This window comes from Furipterus horrens, unplaced genomic scaffold (genome assembly GCF_987537825.1).
Source record: "Furipterus horrens unplaced genomic scaffold, mFurHor1.1.pri manual_scaffold_4, whole genome shotgun sequence".
In the NCBI taxonomy this organism is placed as follows: Eukaryota; Metazoa; Chordata; class Mammalia; order Chiroptera; family Furipteridae; genus Furipterus; species Furipterus horrens.
The window spans coordinates 10,692,455-10,715,041 of record NW_028327174.1 but is presented as its reverse complement, the minus strand read 5'-3'; the positions used below and the strand labels follow the sequence as shown (position 1 = coordinate 10,715,041).

The 22,587-nt window shown below is 46.2% G+C and overlaps 1 protein-coding gene across 4 annotated transcripts in view; it reads right to left on the bottom strand.

Moving 5' to 3' along the window:
• The window catches only part of LARGE1 (LARGE xylosyl- and glucuronyltransferase 1), a 522,466-nt gene that overhangs the window by 113,461 nt on the left and 386,418 nt on the right, over positions 1 to 22,587 (bottom strand). For all 4 annotated transcript variants that reach the window (XM_090272547.1, XM_090272549.1, XM_090272546.1 and 1 more), the window contains exons 8-9: positions 11,633 to 11,745; positions 9,686 to 9,811 (exon numbers count right to left, since the gene is read on the bottom strand). In XM_090272547.1, the coding sequence (XP_090128673.1) occupies positions 9,686 to 9,811; positions 11,633 to 11,745 (239 nt within the window). The remainder of the gene's footprint in view (positions 1 to 9,685; positions 9,812 to 11,632; positions 11,746 to 22,587) is intronic.

Here is a 22,587-nt window from a genome sequence, read left to right as displayed (position 1 = left end):
GTGTTTGCTGGGTGAGCGGGCCACAGAATGACAGTGCTAAGAAACAGGACACTTGAACAGGGGCCAACTGCCTCATCGTTCATCCTGGGACTCCGAGAGTTTACTGGCTGCAGCCGCGCGCAGAGACTATAACACGCTTAGACCCTTTGAATTTGGGTCATGCGATGAAACTAAACAAGACACCGGCTGGAAGGTGGTAATTCTAGATTTTAGATCTTCTCCCCCCAAGCAACTATTTTCCTTCCTCGGTCCATCCTAATCTTCCCACATCAACCTTCCCATTCATCATTTTTATTACTCTCTCTCCGGTTTCTCTTACCTCATTTTTCATTGGAGTCTGCCTAGCTAGAACACGCTCAATGTGCATGGAGGCCCCCCATCTTCCTCAAAAGATGTGAAATCTGACACTTCTGTAAGTATTATAGAATGTTTTAAAACTTGAGTTGTGTGCTAGTCCTTTTATGCAAATGCCACAGATTGCCTCTAGGAACATACATCACTTCCCCATATGGATGGCATGTCTTCTCTTGGTTTTCCTCTTCCCCTGAAGGACTTTGCTTTTACGTGTACTCGGTTCTTAATTTATGAATGGATGGCAGTCAAAAATTCAGCCTCTGCGTCTGTTGCTTAAAATTCAAATGTTCTTTCAAGGAGATAATGTTATATTCAGGGTCCCTGTTCCGAGGTTAGCTTTCTAAAAACCCGTTTAATCCAAAGAAAGCTCACATAGAATAATCCCGTAGAATCCTTATCTCCTGGGAAATGTTCCCCAGGGAAGATACATTCAGGTAGAAACCCAGTCCTGTGCCAGAGGAAAGACCTCAGGACTTGGGGTCAGACAGATGTGAGTTTGAACCTCAGCTCTGTCATAGTTAGCTGGGTGACTCTGGGCTACTAAGTGACTTAATGTGTATGATTCTTAACTTTCTGATGTACAAAACAGACCAAATAACATTTATCTTGTGAGACTTCTATGAAGGTTAAGTGAGGCCATGGTTGGGTCACGATTCCCACCCAGTCTGCCTGGAAGACCCCACCTCACCCTTGGCGTGCTGGGTCACAGCGTGCGTGTTCTGCGATGCATTTCCTGCCAAGCACAGAAAGCCACCATGCACTCAGGGCAGATGTTTCTGAAGTGACACCTGCTTCGGGGTGGCCCCGGCTTCGGGGTGGCCCCGGCTGCCCGCCTACCAGCACCCAGTTCACGGATCCCAACTTGCATGTGGGTTTCCACCCCTTCCCGTTCTTCAGGGGAATAAGCAGGGGAGGGAGAGTGGTTTCCACAGGCCTGGGGATGTAACAGAGTGGGTGTCCCCCCAAATCCCCAGAGCCTGAGGGTTGGGGGATGGGGAAAAGGGAACAGCTTTTAAGATGCCTTTGCATGACTATGGCTGGTAGCTAGTGTCTTAGTTATGCAAATGGTTTGGTTCTTCCAAGGCCCCAAGGAGATTCGAGGGGTTTTGACCATGGAATGGTGTGGAAAGAGTACACAGAGCCTGCTCGAGGTTCTGTGAATAGTCAGAACCGGTTACCATGCCCACTGCGTCACAGGACACAGTCAGGAATTTAAAAATAAGGCAGCAACCATCTTAGAGAAAGGAGGAGAGGAGGAGAGGAAATCCACGCAGTTTGCAAGGAGGGCAGAGAAAGAACTCCATGCGGCTTTGAAAGGGCAGAGAGAGAACCACGGATGATCCAGTGCAACATGGCACAGTTTCCTGGACTGTTATACGGAGGCTGATGACATTGTACCCCAGATCCTGGAGGAAACAGCTGACAGATAAGGGATGGGGAACTTCTGGGCATGGTTTTGGCTTCTAGCCTTTTGGGGAGCAAGGGAAGTGCTGGGTCCCATGGGAGAACAGGGCTCTGAGCTGAAGTGCTCACTGCCCTCCCCGGGTTGGAATATTGTAAGTAAAGACCTGTTTTCCTCAACACTAGTTGTCGGGTTTACACCAGGGCGCCACGGGAAAGAACCCCCCTCCGCTCTGCAACAGGGAGAGGGGGAGTGAGTGTGTCTGGGGGCTGGGAAGCGCTGTGAGGGCAGAAGATTGGACATCACAATTCAGCTCAGACCTCCTACAGAAATCCTTCTAAGACAGGCTGCGTCCTGCTCCCAGCTAGACGGGGTCTTTCTCCTGCTCGCTGAGCCTCCTTTGCTTCCTTACGCCACCACACTTTGCAGGCTGTTCCGAATTTTCTATTTACTCATTGGTTACTTCTCACTTAGATTGTAGCCTTCCCGAGGGCAGGAGCTGTGGCTCGTTCAGCTCTGGGGCTGCTGGACTCTTGGGACCCTGCCCTGCTTCCTGTCCATCACCCACTGCTTCTGCTCAGAGCTTCCTTCCCTGGCTGGAAGACCCAAGGACTAGAACACGGCTTCCCAGACTCTCTCCCATGCCCCCCTTTCTAAACTAGCAAACGGCCCCTTTGCTGAGCTTCTAAGAGTTTGTGCTCCTGCTGAAGAGATTAAACAATGGTCCTTTGGGTTCCTCCCTTTTTAAGACTCACCCAGAGAGGGCTGAGTCATCAAGCTTTGGGACCGAAGAGGTAAAAAATGAAGGTCTTTGAAACACAAAACACTGAAGTAAATAAAGTCAAGTGCATTTCTAAGGTGCCTTCAGGGGGCCCGGCTGAGGATGGGGCCCAGAATAGCCTTCGATTTATGGAGAATGTCACTGAACCTGGGAGAGGAGAAGTAATTTACTGAAGTCCTTCAACTGGTAAGAGGTAGACCCATCAGGAGAATTGACAGGGTTGCTGGACTCCAAAAGGGGCACGAGCAATGAAACCAGAATGAAACCACTTCTCACCTTAGAAGCTCTCTTAACCAACCTCTGCCTAGTGCAGAGTCCTCTGCTGCACCCCGGGCTCTACACCCAAGGTCTGAAGCTACTCTCTAGGACAGCGGTTCTCAACCTGTGGGTCGCGACCCCTTTGGGGGTTGAACGATCCTTTCACAGGGGTCGCCTAAGACCATCGGAAAACACATATATAATTACTTACCGTTTTTGTGATTAATCACTATGCTTTAGTTACAGTTGGGGGTCCCCACAACATGAGGAACTGTATTAAAGGGTCGTGGCATTAAGAAGATTGAGAACCACTGCTCTCATGAAAAGCTGGGAGTGCATCTGCTTCTCCACATTGAACTCTGGGCTCACCAGGAGTGAGCTATTTTTATTACCATGTTTTTATAGACTTGTTATTTCTTTTTTTAAAAAAGATTTTATTTATTTCTAGAGAGAGGGGAAGGGAGGGAGGAAGGGAGGGAGAGGAACATTGATGTGCGGGAGAAACATTGATCAGTTACCGCTCGCACACCAACAACCGGGGACCTGGCCTGCAACCCATGTGTGTGCCCTGACCGGGGACGGAACAGTTGGCGGGACGATGCTCGACCCACTGAGCCGCAGCAGTCAGGGCGCCACTTGTATTTCTAATGTCATTGGAAATGTAATTAAATATTCTTTTAACTAGATGAGTGCAAAAGGAGCTTTGCTATTTCCATGAAGGGCAAGCTAAGCACCGGGGAACGAGACTGGATAAGAAGAAGTTCCCACAATATTTGGCTGTCGGATGAGGTGTGAGTGACGCTACAAAATGGTGAGGAAAAAAATGACAAAAATCCAGGACTGTCCTTCCATTGCTTTGTTCGTGTCTTGAAGGTCTCGCTTCGCTTAAAGGACAGGACGCTGAGAACCACAGGAAATGCAGGACAGGAGCTGTTAATGCGATCGCACGGCACAGCCACAGGACACAAAGGCAGGCCAACCAAAGGTCACGTGTCTTTATGATTCTGACTTGGACCGACATTTCTGATCGGCGGACCCAGCTCATGTGCTCTGCGTGTCCCACAGGTGGGTTTCCCAGGTGGGCTGCCCTTCGAAGCTCCGGACTGTGAGCTGATGAAGAGCGGAGTTCGGGGTGCCCCTGTCTACTCCCCAGGGTGGGACATAACCACCTGCAAATAGGAGGTCCTCCCTAAATGCTAAACACAAAGGACAAAATAAAATGAACGAGGGCAGAAAAAAACAGAAGAAAGAAAGATAAGAAAGAAAATGACAGAGATGCACCTTGACCTGGAATGTGAGTTCCTGGTTGGCCTGAAGAGACCTACAGACACACTGTTGTCTGAGACCAGGCCTTCTGGCTCCATGACAATGGTCAGGTCCTGATGTGACCCAGGGGGCGGGGCTTGGGCCTGCCAACCTCTCTCTCTCATCCCTCAACCCCCTCCCTCTTTTAGATATTAGCTCTATTTTAGGGTTCTGTGTAAGATTTAAAAAATAAGATATGAGTGGGTAAAAAGACTTCTGGATTATTTTTGAAGTTTATCTAAAGAAACACAAGTTAAATTTGGTTTGCCTCTATTTTCGTCATGTGGTTATTTGATAGAAATTCCTCTACTTATACACAGTATCAGCTGGCGAAGAGAGTCCACAAATTATTTTGATAGGTTCAACATGGCAATATTAAGCAACCACTGAACAAGGCCAACGTGGGGTAGCCATCCGCTACACCAACGTGGAAATTCTCTGTGATCGATGGCTTTCCCACAGTATCCCTAGGGAGTAACAGTGCCTGGCCCATAGTAATCACTCAATAAATACAGGCACAGAAATGCAAAGGTGTGTCTGTGGTGGGTAGACTCACTTTCCACTTGGAGACCTAGGTTCATTTGCATCTATAAGATGTCCAAGTTTAAAGTTCACACCTGAAGAGTTTCCAAATTACCGCTTTAACCATGTTGAAGTGTATATATAGGTCATCGCCACTAAGCATTCACACTATTATGCAGCCATCCCCACCCCATCCACCTCCAAAACTTTTGCATCATCCCAAACTGAAACGCTGTCCCTGCCAACTGCACATTCTCCCCCACCCCGGCCCTTGGTAATCACTCCTACTTTCCATTTTTATGGATGTGACTACGTTCGGTGCCGCCTATAAACGAAATCATACAATGCCCATCTCTTTGCATTCAGTTTCTTTCACTTCGCACCATGTCCTCAAGGTTCATCCGCTTGGCAGTGCGCGTCAGAACTGCCTTCCTCGGCAAGCCTGCTGATGCTTTCGGTCGCACTGATTTTTGTGGAAGTTTTATGTCTTGTTTTTATATGAAAATAAGAATTAAAAGTTTAGAAGTCTCCCATGCCCCTGCCTGGCCAAGAAATGTCATTCGTTATGAGAACACAGACATTGCTTCAACCTGCTATCATCTGTCCATGATCTGGAGCACTTTCTCCAGAAAGCCATCCATGCACTACTCGGTTTTTTGACCAGTTAGATCCAAGCCCTAGGTTGTAAAATATCTACTACTTTGAATTTATAATATAGAGCTGAAGTGTTTTTCCAATTTGGTTATATCCATTTACACTCCTACCCACAGTATAGGAGAGTTCCTACTCATCAGATGAACACACTTTCAATTTGGTGGATGTGAAATTACTTGTGGTCTTAATTTTCACTTCCCTGATTAACAAAGAGGTTGTACATCTTTTAAACTGTTCATTGGCCATTTTCTTTTCAATGCCGTGAAATGACTGTAGCCTTTACACATTTTTCTTATTAGTAAGAGTCCTTTGTATTACAGGGTGTGGCAAAAGTACATTTGCAGTTTTGAGTATGTGAAACACAGAGTTTATTCCTGCAATATTATTGACTTATACTTGTATTAGTTTCCATGTGAATAACTGTAAACCTGCTTTTGATGCACCCTGTATTTTCTTGACTAGTCCTTTTTGCAATTATGTTTTGAAAATATACTTTTATTTCTGATGCCATTTAGATAAACATATTAATTTCCATGCAGCTGCCTTGATGAATCCTTTTGTTTATGCATGTGCTGTGGGTGGCCTGTTGAATAAATTCTTCCCCAATCTGAGGGCACAGGATAGTTTCCTAATGTTTTATAATTAAAAGTTTAATTTGGTCCTTCATTGCTAAGTCTCTAACCCATCAGAATATAATTAGTGCATGGTGTGGGAGAGGGTCCTATTTTCACTTTCTCTGCATAGGTAATCAGCTACCTTGGTACCACTTACGGAAAATTACATCCTTTCTCCAATGGTCAGCAAAACTGCCTCTTCACACATCAAAATTTCATAAATGGGTGGTGTTCTTGGGGTCTCTCTGCTTTTCTCTTAATTAATTAGTTAGTGTATCCCTAAGCAAATGCTCAGCAAAAGTTTGCTGTCCGGTTTTAGTAGGTACTATTTGTGTGAAGTTTTTTTGGTCATGAATGAATATTTAATTTTATCAAATAATTCATCTGCATCTATTTAGATCATTACAAGGTGTTTCTCCTTTAATCTAGTAACAGTGTGAATGACACTTATGAATTTTTCAATGTTCAATCACCTTCCTATTTCCTGAAATAAACCTAACTTGGCCATGATGTATTATCTATTTTATGCATGGCTGGAGAGGTTTGCTAATATTCTGCTTCAGATATTTGCATCTATACTCTGTGCATGAGATTTCCTTTCTTATGCTCGCCTTGTCTAAGGTTCGTATCAGGGCTATCCTGGCCTCACTGAATGTCTTAAAAAGTGTTCCTCTTTTCTTATTCTCTGGAGTTTACTTAAAACTGATATTTTTGATTAAAAAAAAATTGAGAGACCTTCTTTCTATTTACCATCTAAGGGTGCTGTTTTCTTTGTAGAATTTAATGGCTAGAAGATAATCCAGACTTTATATTTTTCCCTACAGTCAGTTTTTGTAAAGTTCACATTTCAAGACCTCTTTCATTTCCCCTAAGTTTTCGATTTATTGACACAATATTGTTCACGGTATTTTCCTATCTCCTACAATTCTGCTTTACCTATTTATCCACACAGTGAGAGCCTTCTGCTCACGGTCCTTGTTGCCGGACACTGAGCGCTCAGAGGAACGCTGGCGAAGAACACTTGGGAGATGCCCCCATGAGTCCGCACGCATGCCTCCCGGTTCACTACCACGAGTCCTCTCACTGCGTCTCGGCAGGTCCTCCTGCCCCAGCCTTGTTTTCTTGGTCCCTTTCTCAGAAACAGATTTTGATTTTGTTGAAAAACTGACTATCAATTTCTATTATTTTCTTTTATGTCGCGCTTTTCTTTTCTTTGAGTTTATTCTAATGTTCTTTATATATCAAGTTGTAAACCTGGCTTATGAACTTTTGGTCTTTTTTTGAATATAAACATTTAAGACTATAAATTTCCCACAGTGTTTGTTTCATACCACCAATTTTGACATATTTTCGTTCAGTTCTAAGTAGTTTTTAGTTTCAATTGTGATTTATTTAGAACTATGAGTAATTTAGAAGTGTTGTTCTCAATTTTAATCAATCGGATTTTTAAAAAGTCTTGTTACTGTCTTTAATTTAATTATACTATATTCAGAGAACTATATATATGTATAATAAAATTCTTTGAAATGTACTGAAGTTTGCTTTATGGTCTAGTACACAATTAATTTTTAATAAATGTGAGCTTGAAAAGGATGAATACTCTCCATTAGACACAAGGTTCTTTATTTGCCCAATAAATTAAGATTATTTTTTATTTTTATTTATTTTTAGAGAGAGCGGAAGGGAGGGACCAAGAGCAGGAGAGAAACAGCGATGTGAAAGAGAAACATCGATCGGTTCCCTCTCCTATGCGCCCCAACTGCGGACGGGACCAAACCCACAACCCAGGCATGTGCTCTGACCGGGAATCGAACCAGTGACCTTTCACTTTATGGAACAATGCCCAGCCAACTGAGCCACACCGATCAGGGCTCATACACAGTCTTTCAATAGAATGACTGTACACATGGTTTGCCTGACTGTGATTTAGGACCTCTGTCCCAGTGTAACTCATAGTAGCATGCCCTCATTTGAACGATAAACTAGAGTCACTTACTTTTAAACCAGCCTCCCTGCCACCAAGGATCAGCAAATGGCTCTAGTAACACATGTCATCTCTAGCTGCATTTTTGTTTATTCTCTGGATTTAGACTTTATCTTTCATCCTGGCCTCTGCTTATTTAATTTACATTATGAACTGAGTTTAGGTATTCTTTACACAATTGGTTTTACTCTCCTCCCCTTTGAACTTCTGGTTCCTAATATTCTTGGATATATTCCTGTGGATTTCATCTATTTTCTTTATGACTAGCAAGTATATGACATAGTAAAAGAATGGCATCAATGCTGATTGAAAGGGTGAATGATGCAGGTAATTCTGTTTTGGTTTCTAATATTCTGCAATAAACTTCAAGCGCATTTTTATCAAACTTCTTTCCTTTTAAATCTGTGACTTCCTTCCTGGGAAGGTGCGAACTTGAAGCCGTTCATCACAACACAGTTTATATTTATAAAAATTCTGAAACAACTAAGGCAACAGGAATGGCAATGTAATGGAAGAGTAGACAATTCCATGAGTATTTTGACTATAACTAAGATATAATATGTATATGTGCATATGGACTAGAAGCCAATTAGAAAAGATTGACTTACTGGGAAATCAAGGTTTGGACTTCTTTTGTCTTTTTAAAACTTGCAATTATTGTTACTATAGTACCACATGGGCAATGGATATAAATTGAAAAGGAAATAAATTCCAGGTGCATGCATATATCTACTTCCTCTTTGATACAGTCAGAAAAGCAGAAAACACACTTGGTGTCAGACGGGCCTAGGTCCAAATCTTTGACCTGTCATTTAATAGCTGAGTCGGTTCTTCACCCCTCCTACTCTAGGTAGAGAATTCTGACACACCCCTTAACTCGGGCCTCAGCCATATGGCTACTTTGGCCAACAGAACAGTAGCAACAAGGACTCAAGGTTTCCTTGCGTGCACTTGGGCTTCCTCTTCCACCTCTGCTTTGCCATGAGAACAAGCCAGGCCGGCCTGCTGATGGGATATGGAAGACCCTGGAGGAAAGCCGCCAATCATTCGACACTTGGTGAAGCTGTGTAATCAGACAACCATCCAGCCGACCCGAAGACTCATCAGCTAAATAAACAGCTGTTGATTTCAGCCACTATTAGCATAGTCTGTTATGCAACATTATCTATGGCAGCAGATCACTGATTCACCCTCTCTTCTTCATCTTTCTACTTCCAGGCCCTACCATTGTGTTTGGTACCTAGAGACCAATGAGGAAAGCTTTGCTGTCATTGTTCCTTCTGGAGGTACGATGAGACATTTATGTTTGCAACCCCCCGCCCCCCATACCGCCGATACACACACCCCTATCGTAACATCTGTCATATTTTTTTTACAATTTCTTTCCTTATATATTTCTTTTCTCCTCTTAGCCATGAAGAACTTCAAAGTAGGGAGAATGTATTCATATCCACATCTACAGCACCCGGCAGAGAACAGGCCCTCGATAAATGTTTTTGTTTGAATCATATGACTGAATTTGGGAGTTGACAGGCACCAAAACAACCGGCAGCCAGGTGGCCAGAAGAAGCACACAAGCTGGTCCTTATGCTGGAAGGCCTTATGTGTTTCAGAAAGTCCAAGCCAGAAGAGCAAAAAGAAAAAAACAAAGAAGTAAAGCACATTCTCCCCAGTCCCCTGGCTCTCCTCTCCCTCACCACCCTGCACACAAAGCTCAGAGCCACTCATCCCCCTGAAGGGTGCTCCCCAGGCCAGCCTTCCTCGGCCACCACAGGGCACCGCGCTCCACCCCGGTCCTGCCCTGACTCTACCTTCAGATCGGACACGTCTCGGTAGCACTGCTCCGAGCGGGTGTGGTCCGACAGCTGCACGTTCCAGAAGCACGGGAGCTGATACACAAGGAAGGGGTTCTGTTTGATGACAGCATTGAAGATATCCTGGGGAAAGAAGCCAGAGACACGGTCAGTGGTCAGGTGGGTTCTGCCGAGGACGCTGGCTCTCCGGGCGCGGCAGCACCTGCATGCGCTCGGCTGTCTGAGCCTTCCCCTCCCAACACAGGCTGGCTCACCCTGCGGGGCACTTCTCTTGCCTTTGATCTGCAGAAACCGAGCAGTAACAGCAATAACGTTTGGGTAGAGATGGGGGACTACCATGCTGGTCTCATAACATACCATATGGCAAGTGGACGTGGGGGCAGACAGGGAGTGTCTTTCCCAGCCGCGCCGGCATATAATAAATGGAGTCACTTTTCCGCCCCTCTTCCCACCTCATCGAGGAGCCCCGTGTGATCCATCCTGAGCCTCCTGGAGAGGAAACTGCGATGACAAGTAGCTCTGCTCATTCAGGGGCTGAGACAATTACAGAGCTGCTGAAACAGCAGCTCTTCCTGGGGCTTTAGGTGAACTTGATGATGGATGTGCCTTGGCTTCCTGCCATGGTTCCCGCCTCTGTGATCCCCATTTCCCCACCCAACCTGGGCCCTTTCAAAAGAGGCTCGGCTCTCTTGGGCTCTTCTCCAAGCTCCGGGGCGAGGCCATACTTACTAACTAGCTGCTGACAGGGGTGCTGGGAGGTGAGTGATGGGCCTCCGCAGCAGGAGGTGGCTGAATGAACTATCCTCACTGGACACGGGCATCTGATTGCTAGCTTTTGGGGACACACTCACGTCCCTGTGACCTGACTTAAAATATGATGATGGAGAACCATTTCCCCTCCGGTTCCAAACTACTACCTGGGTAATTTTTAACTCATTCATTATACCGTTTCTCATGTTTGAAGAAAGAAATTAGTTTCTGGCTTGCTTGGGAAATACTGCATAATAATAAAGCTAAAAAAAAAAAAAAGTCAAGTAACTTTACAGGCTTTCTTGTCTGCTCTGTATTAGAACACTTTGCAAGAATTCAACAACTCAGACACTTGACCGTTGAACCAAACCACGGAGTGAACTCGCTTTGTGATGGAAGAGGAAGGATAAAATGCAGAGAACCCAGGGAAATGGTCTTCATATCTCAGGGCGGCCGCTTATACCTGGGAGACTCCAAGTCTAAATGTGGGAACCTGGCAGATCCAAGATCAAAGGCCCAGGGCCTTGCATTTCCTAGTGAACATTACCTCCTAGCAAAAATGAGAGATGGGTTTTTAAAAAAATGATTTTAGGTTAATAGTTGGGTGGGGTTGATGGACTTTTTCAGATGGCCTGGATTAAAAGCTGGCTTCTCCAGCCAGGCAGTCTATCTCTTCTAATTTAAATGCATTTCCCTTGGGGGAGGGATCATAGTACAGGATCCAAGCAAGAGGCTCTGCTTTGAAAGTTGGACTGTTGCCTGAGAGGCCAACAACACGCGGTCCAGGACACGTGCGGTGGCCTTCTGGCATCTCCAGGGGCAGGCCATGTGCGCTCCACACTGAGCGAAGGTCGCGGCCTCCTGTTAATTATCACGCATTTGTGAGTCCGCTCCAGTCAACTCTGGGCTCTCGGAGGTCGAGGACCGTGTATCTCCGTTTATCTCTGAAACCGCCACTTCTGAACACAGTCCCCGGCACACGCAGCGCGCGGGGCACGTCTGCTGAATGAACAAACGAAGGAAGAGAGGGACGGAACGCACGAGCTGAGCTGTGGTCCCCCGCGGGCAGCGGGAAGCAGACCTGCCCACGTGCACGCAGCCACACGGCAGGTACAGAAACAACGCAGGCCCATCCGCTCTCAGGCCGGCCCGAGAGACAGCGCCGCGGTCCTCAGGCCCACGCGGGCCACTCACCTGGTCGGCTAAGGAGGTGGATAGCATGCCCATGAGCTCCCTCTCGGCCGTCAGCCGCCACATCTGCTCCCACTTCATCTTCCGCAGCTTGTCCAGCAGCAGTAGGATCACCCCTGGGCAACGGCACAGGACAGCGGGTGTCAGAAGCCACAGTGAGGCAAAGCGCCGGGCGCCCCCGCCCACCCGCACGGGAGAGGCACACACCTGGGTTCGACCCCAGGCTCCGCCAGCTGCTCCGTGTGAGACGTGAGACGATCGTGCTGAGACACTCTCACTGGAGGGGGACCCCTAACGCACACCCCCAAGGCTGCTGTGAGCACCCAGTGAGACAGGCAGGGGTGCCTCGCCCTTTCCGGATGGACACGGTTAGTAATGACAGTCGCACAGCCGTGTGGATGCACGTAATGCCGCTGCACTGCATGCTTTTAAATGTGGTTAAAATGGCATATTTATGTTACGTACAGTTTACCAGAATGATTTTAAAAAGAGCCTGATAACGTCATACACTCCCTGTAAGTATTAGGTTTTTTGCTATGCTTTTCCCCAGAGATACGATTACCTACCTAGGAGCGCTGATGGATGGTGTTTGGACAATACATGCCATTTATCTTTATGGACCAAAAGCGGCTCCTCCGTGTCTTTATTCTGGACGAGCCTTAGCTCATTTCAGTGTTCTTGGTTTCAACAGTCACCTTAAATCCACCCCCAATCAACACACTTGTGAACTACCGTGAAGGCAGTGCTGATGCTGGTCTTTAAGATGAGACCCCAAAGCCTTTGGTTTCATAAGAAACTGATAATAAGAGGTTGTTCCCTCCTCCTAACTTCTTGTTTTTGTTGTTAATTTTTATGGGTAGTGACTGGGATCAGTGGGTGACTGTATAGCCAGGAAAATGGCCATTATATACCCTTTTATAGTTTCAAAAATGTTAACCCTTTGAGCGCCACGCATAATTTTAAATTTAGATCAACACGAGAAAGAGTTATATCAATATATCACCTGAGCTACAATAAAAGAGAACAAAACATAAAATATGAATTATTCCATTGTTATTTACATTTATAACCATTGAAAAAAGAGTCGTTGGGAGTGACGCTGGCACTTTTGGGAAAATTTGTCAGTGTCGCTCACAGCAACATTAGCACTCAAAGGGTTAAAACAACTAAATGTATTATCAGGCAAAAAATAATAATGAATGAATGAATTAAAGTCTAAAAAGAAAAGCACACATGGGCTTAGCTGAATGGCTCAGAAGCAGCCGTCTACACCAGGTCAGTCAGAGCGCGCAGAGAAAGCGCAGGGCCTGGCACTTGAAAGCCAAGAGAATTTCCCTGGCGGCCCCCGCAGTTAATTTGGTGGAAGGAATTGTGGCACCCATGGGTTCCCAAATCCGTCTTCCCCAGGATGCATAGCTCAGCAGAATGGTCAGGGGAGAAAACACCAGGCAGCTGAAAAATGATCTTGGTTGACACCGAGTATATACATTTTTAAGATTGTTGGAAAGAAGCTGATTCCCCAAATCACACATAAATGTCAACACGGAGACTTTCACTTATTCCAGGGGCATGTATTTTTTTTGGGGGGGGGAGCATATTCACCATTTAGTGAAAGGTGTTTGGTCAGTTAGAGTCGAAATTAAAACACACACACATACACACACACACACACACACAGTTATGGGGTAATACACAGAGATATCAACTTGTAAGTCAGAAGTGCAAATTACATGGATTGCTTATCTCCTTTGTGCTTTGTTAGTTTTTCTGAGGCTATTATTTCACTTAACACTCATAAGATCCCTACAAGGTAGATATTGTCATTCCTATTCAATAGGTGGGAAAACTGAGGGGCTAAGACCCGCACGTAAACAATTCACAGTACAAGACTAGCCATACCAGATTCAAACGCACATCTGCCTGACTCCAAAGCCATGCCTTCCTTGTCTACACCACACAGACCGGAGCCCTAGCGATGCCTCTTTGGGGCCGTGAGACTCAGGCCGAAGACTTTTTCCTGTTTGACTACTAGTTCCTACATTGTAAATTGTAAACATAGGGAACTGCTACTTGCCCTGCACGACTCAGAAAATTTGCATGCCCCTAGTGGTAGGCTGGTGAATGTTGAATCACCAGGCCTCCAGGTAAAAAACAAAAACCTGGCCTACAGCTTTGCCCATTCCCAGGGAGTAAACACCCCCGCCATGGCCAATTTCAAGCTATCAATGTGATGTCATTGAACACCAGCTGGGAAGAAATGTGCCCAACTGGCTTTCCTAAGTCGGCGTGAGCTAGCTCTAGCATATCAGTAAAATTATTCCCCAAACACGAAAGCAATTTAGTAAAATAGTAAAATTCACCACGGTGTACTATTTGATTGCTTCTTTTGGAAAGGAAAGGAAGAAATCTGCAAAGTTACAAACCAAGAGAATACCGTGATGGATTCAAGAAAAGAGATTCCAGGCAAACACGTGAAAGAGAATTTCATGAATTCTTCTTGCAGAAAATAATCCTAATTAGGTTAGATCGAAAAAATGGGGGAGGGCAGAGGCTATCAACAATGAGGAAAGATATTAATGTACATTTTGAAGCTTCTACAGAGGTCAGTGGAAGATCTATCAGTCTCTGGGGCCTGAACTGAGAATTGATGCTTTTAAATGGTGTTTAGACTTGGCGAGTCCTGAGTGGCAGATGTGACTCCTTGAAAAGAGGGGGGTGTCTAGAACAGACGACTAAACACAGAAATGTGGATCCCTTTCCCAGTGACCCAGCCTTTTCCTTTGTGTGGTTTTCCCTTAATTTTTAAAAGCACAGACTATTTCAAATCAACGGAAAAGTATAGAAACTAACATGACAAATGCCCCCCCCCCCCCGTTTAATACGTGCTAAAACGTTGCCACATTTGCTGTTGATGACGAGGCATTACTGACAAATCAAAAGCTCCCCCATCTCATTCTAGCACTTCCTTCCCTCGGCGGGGGGTGGGGGGGAGCAGTCTCCTGAGATGCCTGGGTTTCATCCCCATGCATAGGTTTATATTCTATTCTCTATGCATATATTAATAAACAACATACAGCGTTGTACAGTGAATATAGTCTTTTCTACCTCGCCTTTCACCCAGCATTATGTCTTTGAGATTTAACCATGTTACAATGAGCAAAATAGAACCAGAGGCATGTAAACAAGGAACAGACTGACAGTGACCAGAGGGGAGAGGGGAAGGGGATGAGGAGGGAGAGAAGGGGACGGGTCTAGTCAAGGGACAGGTATAAATGACCCAGGGACATGGACAACGGGGTGGGGTATGACTGTGAGCAGGGGTGAGGGTGGGGCAGGGGAGAGCAACGGGGGGAAACTGGGACAACTCTAACTGAACAACAATAAAAAAAGGCAGAAAAACAAGATTTAACCATGTTAAAATTTCAATATCTAGTTTATTAATTGTAATCGCTTTGTCGAATAAACACACTGCAGTTTATTTATGCATTCCCCCGGGGAAGGACATCGGGCCGTATGCTGTGTTTCTGCTATTATAAACAATGTTGCAATAAACACCCTAATCCCAATTCCCTGGGCACCTGTGGCTGGCTGGGCACACATCTGAGAGTTTAGCTCATGTAACTCACTCTCAGCTTCCTCATTCTTGGTCTCTTCTGACTTACCGCACTCTTAGAAAGGAGGCCAGCTAGTCGTTATCGTGGCCTGTGGACAGATGTGGGCACTGAGGCGCTAAGAAGTGAGGTGACTTCTCCAATGTCATAGTGCCGACCGTGCTTGGTAAGGGCTTCCCACTGCCCTGTCTGTTCAAGGGTCTCTGTCCTAGAACACCAGAACTAACGGAGATTTTATTCTCGTGCCAACGGGGGCTCTGGGGTGGATTTCTTTTGTGTGCTGATATTCTGAAAGACAGCTTCATGCTAAACCCAAATGCCCAATGGGTACTTAGCCAACACGAGCTCACGGGGATTCGGGGACCTCAGAATCTACCACCTGGCCATATGTGAGCTGCCCTTGACATGTTGAAGAAGCCATCGGGGCCCCTCTATGGCCATAAACACGTCCTCATTCAAAGTTATTTCTTCCACAGTTCACTTTCGAGGTGGATTTGGAGCACCTCCTTTGGTTCTATTCACCGGGTTAACTGGGGACTTAGAAGCTGGTAAAGCACAGCTCTTGTTCTCGGGGGTAAGACTACCAGGGAGAGGAGAAGAGGAACCCAGAAAATGCAAAGCGCTGTGGCAGAACTGAGATGCGGTCAAAACCACAGGAGCCAGTAAAGGCAGTACGACCAGCTGTGATCTGAGTGTGGGGAGAAGCACTTCGGAAAAGCGTCCTGAAATAAATGATGTCTAACCTGAAACACAGAGGGCGCAGAGAACTGCCTGTGTGAAGGTCAAGCCGGATAGGCTGCTCCCTCCAGGGCTGTTCTATCAGTTAGCAATTATTTTCCACCACGTTGGAACAGCAGACCATAAGCTATAATAACCCAGTAATAATCCCTCTTCTCCCAAAAAGCAAAATCAAAAAGAGGCTGCCTCAAGTTGTCTACTAGGAGCAAAAACATTTGTCTTTGCTCATGAATTTCTAATTAAACACAGGTTATTTGTACCCTCATGTCCGCAGGCTGAGGTGGTGGAGTGAATCCCGGAACACGGGCATTTCTGTAGCTATCTCAGAAGAGGGAGCTGTAGGTAACACAAAACACCAGTGCATGAGGAAGTTAGGGTGTTGGTTTCAGTCTTGATATTATCGTATTATCACTTACTAGCACTAGCCCTTGAATGAAGTCACTGGGCCCCAGTTCCTTATTTGTAATATGGGGCAATCCCAAATTAACTTGAACATGATTATGAGGATGAAAAACTGTTTCTTCAATTATTTGGTATACGGCATGATCTTCTGTTTCCTACGTCAAAGTGAAAAATCCCATGACATTAAAAATAAAAAAAGTAGCTGGTATGGTAGAAACAGTACTCGATATTGCTAAATTGAGAAATATCAATTGACAATCAATGTGCATACTTCGAAATTTATTTACTATTTTGCATTCACTCTTCTGTCTAAGATATCTTAAAAACCCTGTGTGCAGAATGCACTGGACACCTAAAAAATCTGGAAATGTTGCCACGGTCCACCTTCTTTTTTAGTTTTCTGTCAGCTTATAGCGTCACAGCCAGTGGTCATGACGTCCCTTGGGGTCATTACAAGTGGCAACTAAGGGATATTACCCACAGGAAGAAAATCATAGTAAAGGAAAGAAAATCCACCACAAGGAAAATTATGTGCATAAATTATGTTCTTAAGCAGCTAAGGAGTCTGTAGGCTGTTAAATATAATCACAAAGATACGGGCTGATAACAGAATCTGCCTGTTTCTTCAAAGGTTAAGAGTTTGCACCCTGATTGTACCAGAGCTGCAAAACAGCATTTCCAAGAGAAGCATAACTCTATTTACTGACCTCACCCCTATGGTGCTGGGGAGATAGCCTCATTATGACCATCAAGGGCTTTGAAAACATGAAGCAGTACATAAAAGCTTATAAAAAAGTTACTGAAACTACACGTTTTCTCATTAAGGTGCCTAATTATCACTCACTCAACTTGCATAATTCCCAGCAGAATTCATACAAATTATGTGCATGCATGCGATGTGGGAGCGTGCTCTTTAACCGAACACTGGTTACAATGATAAAAATGGCTCCTTTTGAAACTGCACCCTTTCACACTGAAACAATACAGATCTGGCATCGGAAGGCATGCCCCCAAGGCAGACTTTGACACTGTCTGCCTGCTGTGGGGGAGGGGGGGATGGTGGTGCCAAGAAGCTTGACTTTGGCCTTTGCCTGGCATTTGCTGCGGCAGGATCCACCCATTTCCATACTTGTTGGCAGGGCCAGGGGTGCAGAGCGAGCATTCGCTCCGAGGCCAGCGCTCTGCGGAGGGAGCCCGCCTGAAACTTGACAGGCGCTCCTCACAGAGCTGGCTGGGACGCGTGGGGCCCGCGGGGCTTTACCGTCAGCGTTGTGTTGGGAGCATAACAGACCAACACTAAATAAATAAGTGAATAAATTAATTAAAAATGAAAGGCTTCTCCTGTGAACATCTGGTCCAGTGGTAGGGAGATTCATCTGTGGATCAGAGGGCCATGCTCCCTCTCCCCTAAATGAATATTTAGCAAGGGCTCAGAAGCCAGGCTGGCAGGGGAAGAAAGGTGGTTGTCTATGCAGAGAGAGAGAAATCATGCTTTTTAAAAATGAGCCAAATATCGATTTTTACCAACGCAACTACAAAACGGAGAACAGACCAAAAATGACAATGCTGATAATCCCTACCATTTAGCAAGCAGTTACTGCGTATTAGAAATAAGGCACTTTACTTAGATGGACTTAGATGCTCATAGCAAACCTGCAAGGGAGATGGAATTATCCCCATTTTAGTGACGAAGAAACTAAGGCTCATGCACGGCTTGTGAGTGGCCAGAGCAGTGCTGCTCTTTGACCTGTGGCCTTTCACCCACGCATGTTGCCCACCGGTGCGTGTGCGAGTGTGTCTGTGGACATGCTCATTATTAAGTATGGCGAGACCTAGTTGCATCAACGGCTTAGAGCCGAAACAAGGCAGGTAGCTCCTGGAGGAAGAGAAAGTAAATGTTTAAAGGACTTTGAGAAGATCACAGGCCATAACCAGATAGCCTTGTGGGGGTCGGGGGAGACCAAGCTATGAAGCCAGAAGGGCAGAGCAGTCCCGTGTGAGGTGGAAGACGCACGCGTAGGGTGGGGCCCAGCCTGATACACGGGAGCGCGGGTAGCCAGCTGGAGTGGAGAGGAAAGGCTTAGATCAGCGCACTGAGAGCTGACTGATGTCAACGTGCCCTCCTGCCGGCAGAGATCCTCTTTTGTCTGCATCTGAGCCCATCAACTAACTTCTGGGCACGGGTCCCACCACCTCACGCCAGCAAGGAAAACCCTTAAGACTTTTCAGCACAGGGAACACTTGAAGCTTCCGTTATGAAAATCTGTTTAAGGGGAGGGTCTGCCTGCCTGCTGCCTGCCTCCCTCCCTCCCTCCCTCCTCCCTCCCTTCTCTTTTTCCTAACCTCCCTCCTCCCCTCCCTCCCTCCTCTCTTCCTTTCCAAGCTGCCTGCTTCCATTCTTTAGCCAAGCTAAACAATACAGTGAGAACCGGCTTGGTCAGTTCTGACCACGTGCTTCAGAGGGATAAACTGAGGTCCAGTTGGCTAGGCGCCTCCTTTAGACGAGTCCAGAGAAGGTTTCCGATGAAAGCTTTTATTCCTAAGCTCAGTGCTTCTCACTGCGAATTACAAAACATTGTGCAGGGCGCGCGTAGGCATTGTGGCAGGCGGGGTTCACGGAGTCACTGACGTTGAGGGGATCGCCTCCATCTCCAGGGGTCTGCTTGGTTACGGCCTCTCCCTTCACCTTTGAGTCCTCACTGGCTTTGTCTGCATCGTCTTGGCTCCACCTGCACGGGCAGGGCCGAGCCGTGAAAGTGAAGAATTGTTTCTTAGTCCTTGAGTGTTTCCTGTGGCTTTGCCCATCTGAACCAGAGCACCCTTAGGTGGGCACTGAGCGGGCTGCTATACGGGAGGTTCTGGGGAACCTGCAGGTTCTCATCCGGGAAGTGTTTATGAGAATGACCCTCCTAATTGTGACGCTCATCTGCTTTGAAGCTCCGGAGTTCTCTTCTCATGCATGACCCAATAAAAGGTGAGCTTATTGAAAACCACTTAATTTAAAATCCCCTGCTGATTTCACTCGGGACTCACTTTTGATCACATAAATTAAACGTTCTATTTTTTTGCTTTTAAAACTTTCTTTTTCTTCAGAGAGAACAAACGGAAATCCTTCCACCTGAAGCCTTTCCCAGACTGCTCTGGGATTTTTGAACGTGTGGATGGATGGAGTACAAAGGGCCGCTCAAACATTTTAAAAGGCTGGTTGTTATTCACTCACGCATTCATTCAGTATCTTCCAAGCGACTTCTAGGTGCCAGGCAACAGATACGCAGAGATGAAAGCAGGGGTCCCTGCCCTCAGGAGTCTGGGGGCGCTAATGGTACTCAAATAGGGAGGTGTGCTCTGGGCGGGCAGGGCTGGTTTGAAAAGAGGGCAGGTCAGAGCTCATGTCATGGGGGGCAGTTCTTCAAGAGAAGAAAACTTGGCTCTTCCTCTCCTTTCACTGGACAGAATGTATTTGGCCAAGATTGTGCTAGGGCTAAGACCATAAAGGGCTGGGTAGCTGGCAAACATTTTTTAATCAAAACATGCAGAATATTATTTTTGTGCCTCTGTAGGCAGACTTAGAAAATGAATTCACTGTTGTAACTAGAACCCAGCTCAAGAAACAGAACATCACTACCAGACTACGACCCCTCCCCCAGTCCCCTTAGACTCACACACACACCCATTATCCTGCTATTATCCCGGATTCTTACACCGGACTTTAATCACTTCCTTCGTTTTATATAAATCAAGTGGCCTTTTGTTTCAACCCTACGTCTGTGAAATCCATTCACATTATTGCATGGAGTTGTAATTTTTTTTCACTTGATGCTGTGTAATAACCTGTAACATGAGTATATCGTACCCTCGTTACCCATTACATTGCTGATGGACACGGGGGTTGTTTCTAGTTTGAAAGCAGTTATAACCATACCGGAACATGCCTTTTGGTGTCACGTGTACGCCTTTCCATTGGACGCACACCCAGGAGCGGCATTTCTGGGGCCCAGGGAGTATACGCGTCCAGCTTAGGCAGATATTACAGAGTGCTTCGCCCTGTGTACACGGCCCTGGCAGTGTGCGAGGTTCCAGCCGGGGCACACTCCCACGAATGATGGGCATTGCCTGCCTTTGTGCACAGTAGGCCTTCTGGTAGGTGTATGTGGTGGTATCACAGTATAACTTGCCCTTGTAATGACTAATGAAGCTCAGCATCTTTTCAGAGGTCAACTGCCCATGTGGGTACCCTCTTTTTAGGAAGGGCTTGGTCCTGTCTTTTGCTCATTTTTCTTTCGGGTTCTCTCGCTGGTTGGTAGGAGTCCTTTATATATTTCTCCCTTGGGCTTTATTTCTCTTCCTCTTCCAATTCTCCACTTCTCTTGAATCAATCTTTTTAAACTCATCCCAGTTTTTCTTCTTCTTTCTAGGCTCGTTTGTCAAAGGCTGGGGATAATTCCTAATAATCTGCGCTGACCTGAGGAGCTTCTCCTATACAAATAGTCACTCTTGACCGGAGGTGCTTTGCAAATAAGTTAAGGAACGGTGCTACCATGGGTTGAACTGAGTACCACAAAAAAGGTAGGTTCAAGTCCTACTCCCAGTACCTGTGAATGGAACCCTAGCTGGAAACAGTTTTTGCAAATGTGATCAAGTCAGGAGGAGCCATGCTAAATTGGTCTGGTGTCCTTACAAGAGGAGAAGATACAGAAACAGACACAGAGGGAGGAAGCCTCATAAAGACAGAGGCAGATGTTAGAGTGAGGCCACCATAGTGAGGAAACACCTGGGGCTACCAGAAACTGGAAGACGCAAGGAAGGGTCATGGCTTAGAGACTTCAGAGGGAGCAGCGTCCAGCCAGCACCCTGATTATGCACTTCTAGCCTTCAGAACTGTGAAAGAATAAATGTCTGTTCCAGCCACCCATTTGGGGTACCGCATTTCGGCAGTCCTAAGAGGCTGACACGGCACCAAGACCCCAATCCGCTTGCTCTGTCTCAAAGAAACACACAAGAAGAGTAACTTGCTCCCAAGCACCCTGGGCTGTTGTCTTGGGCCAAACTTATTATTTCCATTTTAGAGATTTGAATAGATTTTCAGATAGTCATTAAATCATGGAAGGCAAGTGATTTTGCTCACTGTAGGCAGCAGGTGATAAGACAAACCTACGGCAGAAGCAATGCTCTCCTCCTGCCCAGGAGACCCACCAGGAGACGAATCTCTTATGGGACCGGCTCTGAGACAAGACAGCCTTTCACAGTCCATCAGAAAGCGTGAGTTCACAGATACTGAACAAAGACATTCTGGCCACGCCCAGGCCACTGCAGTCAGAGTCGTTAGTTATTAAAGACTCTCCAGTCTGTCTCTTGCAGTGAGAAGAAAGTGATTTCAGGAGCTGTGTAGGGGGAAAAAAATACATAGAGTCCAAGATTTTGGTTTTAAAATCACCACTGAACAAAATGGAGATTACAATGCTTGGAGAAGCCAGAAGTGGATGCAAGAGGCAAGCGCATCCCACGTAGCCTGCATGGGGTGTCTGGAGCCTCCAGGACTTGCTGTCGGGTACCAAGAAATAACCACTCTCCAAATAGAAGTCAGATCTGCTGACCAGCTTGTTGGCATGGAAAGTTTTTTTTTTTTTTTTTTTTTTTTACAAATAATGAGTCTGCCTCTCCCTCCCAGTCTGGCTGGATGCTTTGCTGCACGAGATGATGTCTCATTTGCTTACCAAGAAGGGTGAGATGGCGTGGACGGCCGAGCAATTCTGACCCATTGAACATGTGCTAGAGCCTGACCGAGCACTGAGCTAATGGAATGCAGAAAGGGCAAGGAGCTTTTTGCAATTTCCAACATAAACAAAGTAAGCCCGCACGGAAGGGCACATGACGCATCTTTTTATTTCATGCTCTAAGAAAAAGCATGCACAGCAAAAACCACCACTGAGGTATGCAGAGTTCACAGCCTTCTCCTCTGCTTTCACTCCCTTGCCCCCGTTTATGAACAGAACAAATGCTCTGGGAGTGCCTGTGACATGCCCAGTGTCGGGCTGGGTGTTCTCCATTTGTCCACTCCAGGTCCACTGTCTGCCCTTCTCTGCTGCCCTCTGTGCCCCTGGAGGCCCAAGCTTTCCCATGGAATCACGTGGGATCCCTGCTGCTGGTGGCTCCTTCCTGGCTGGAAGCACTGGTGGGAGGAAAGGGCGTGTGTCCCTTCCCCGGGCA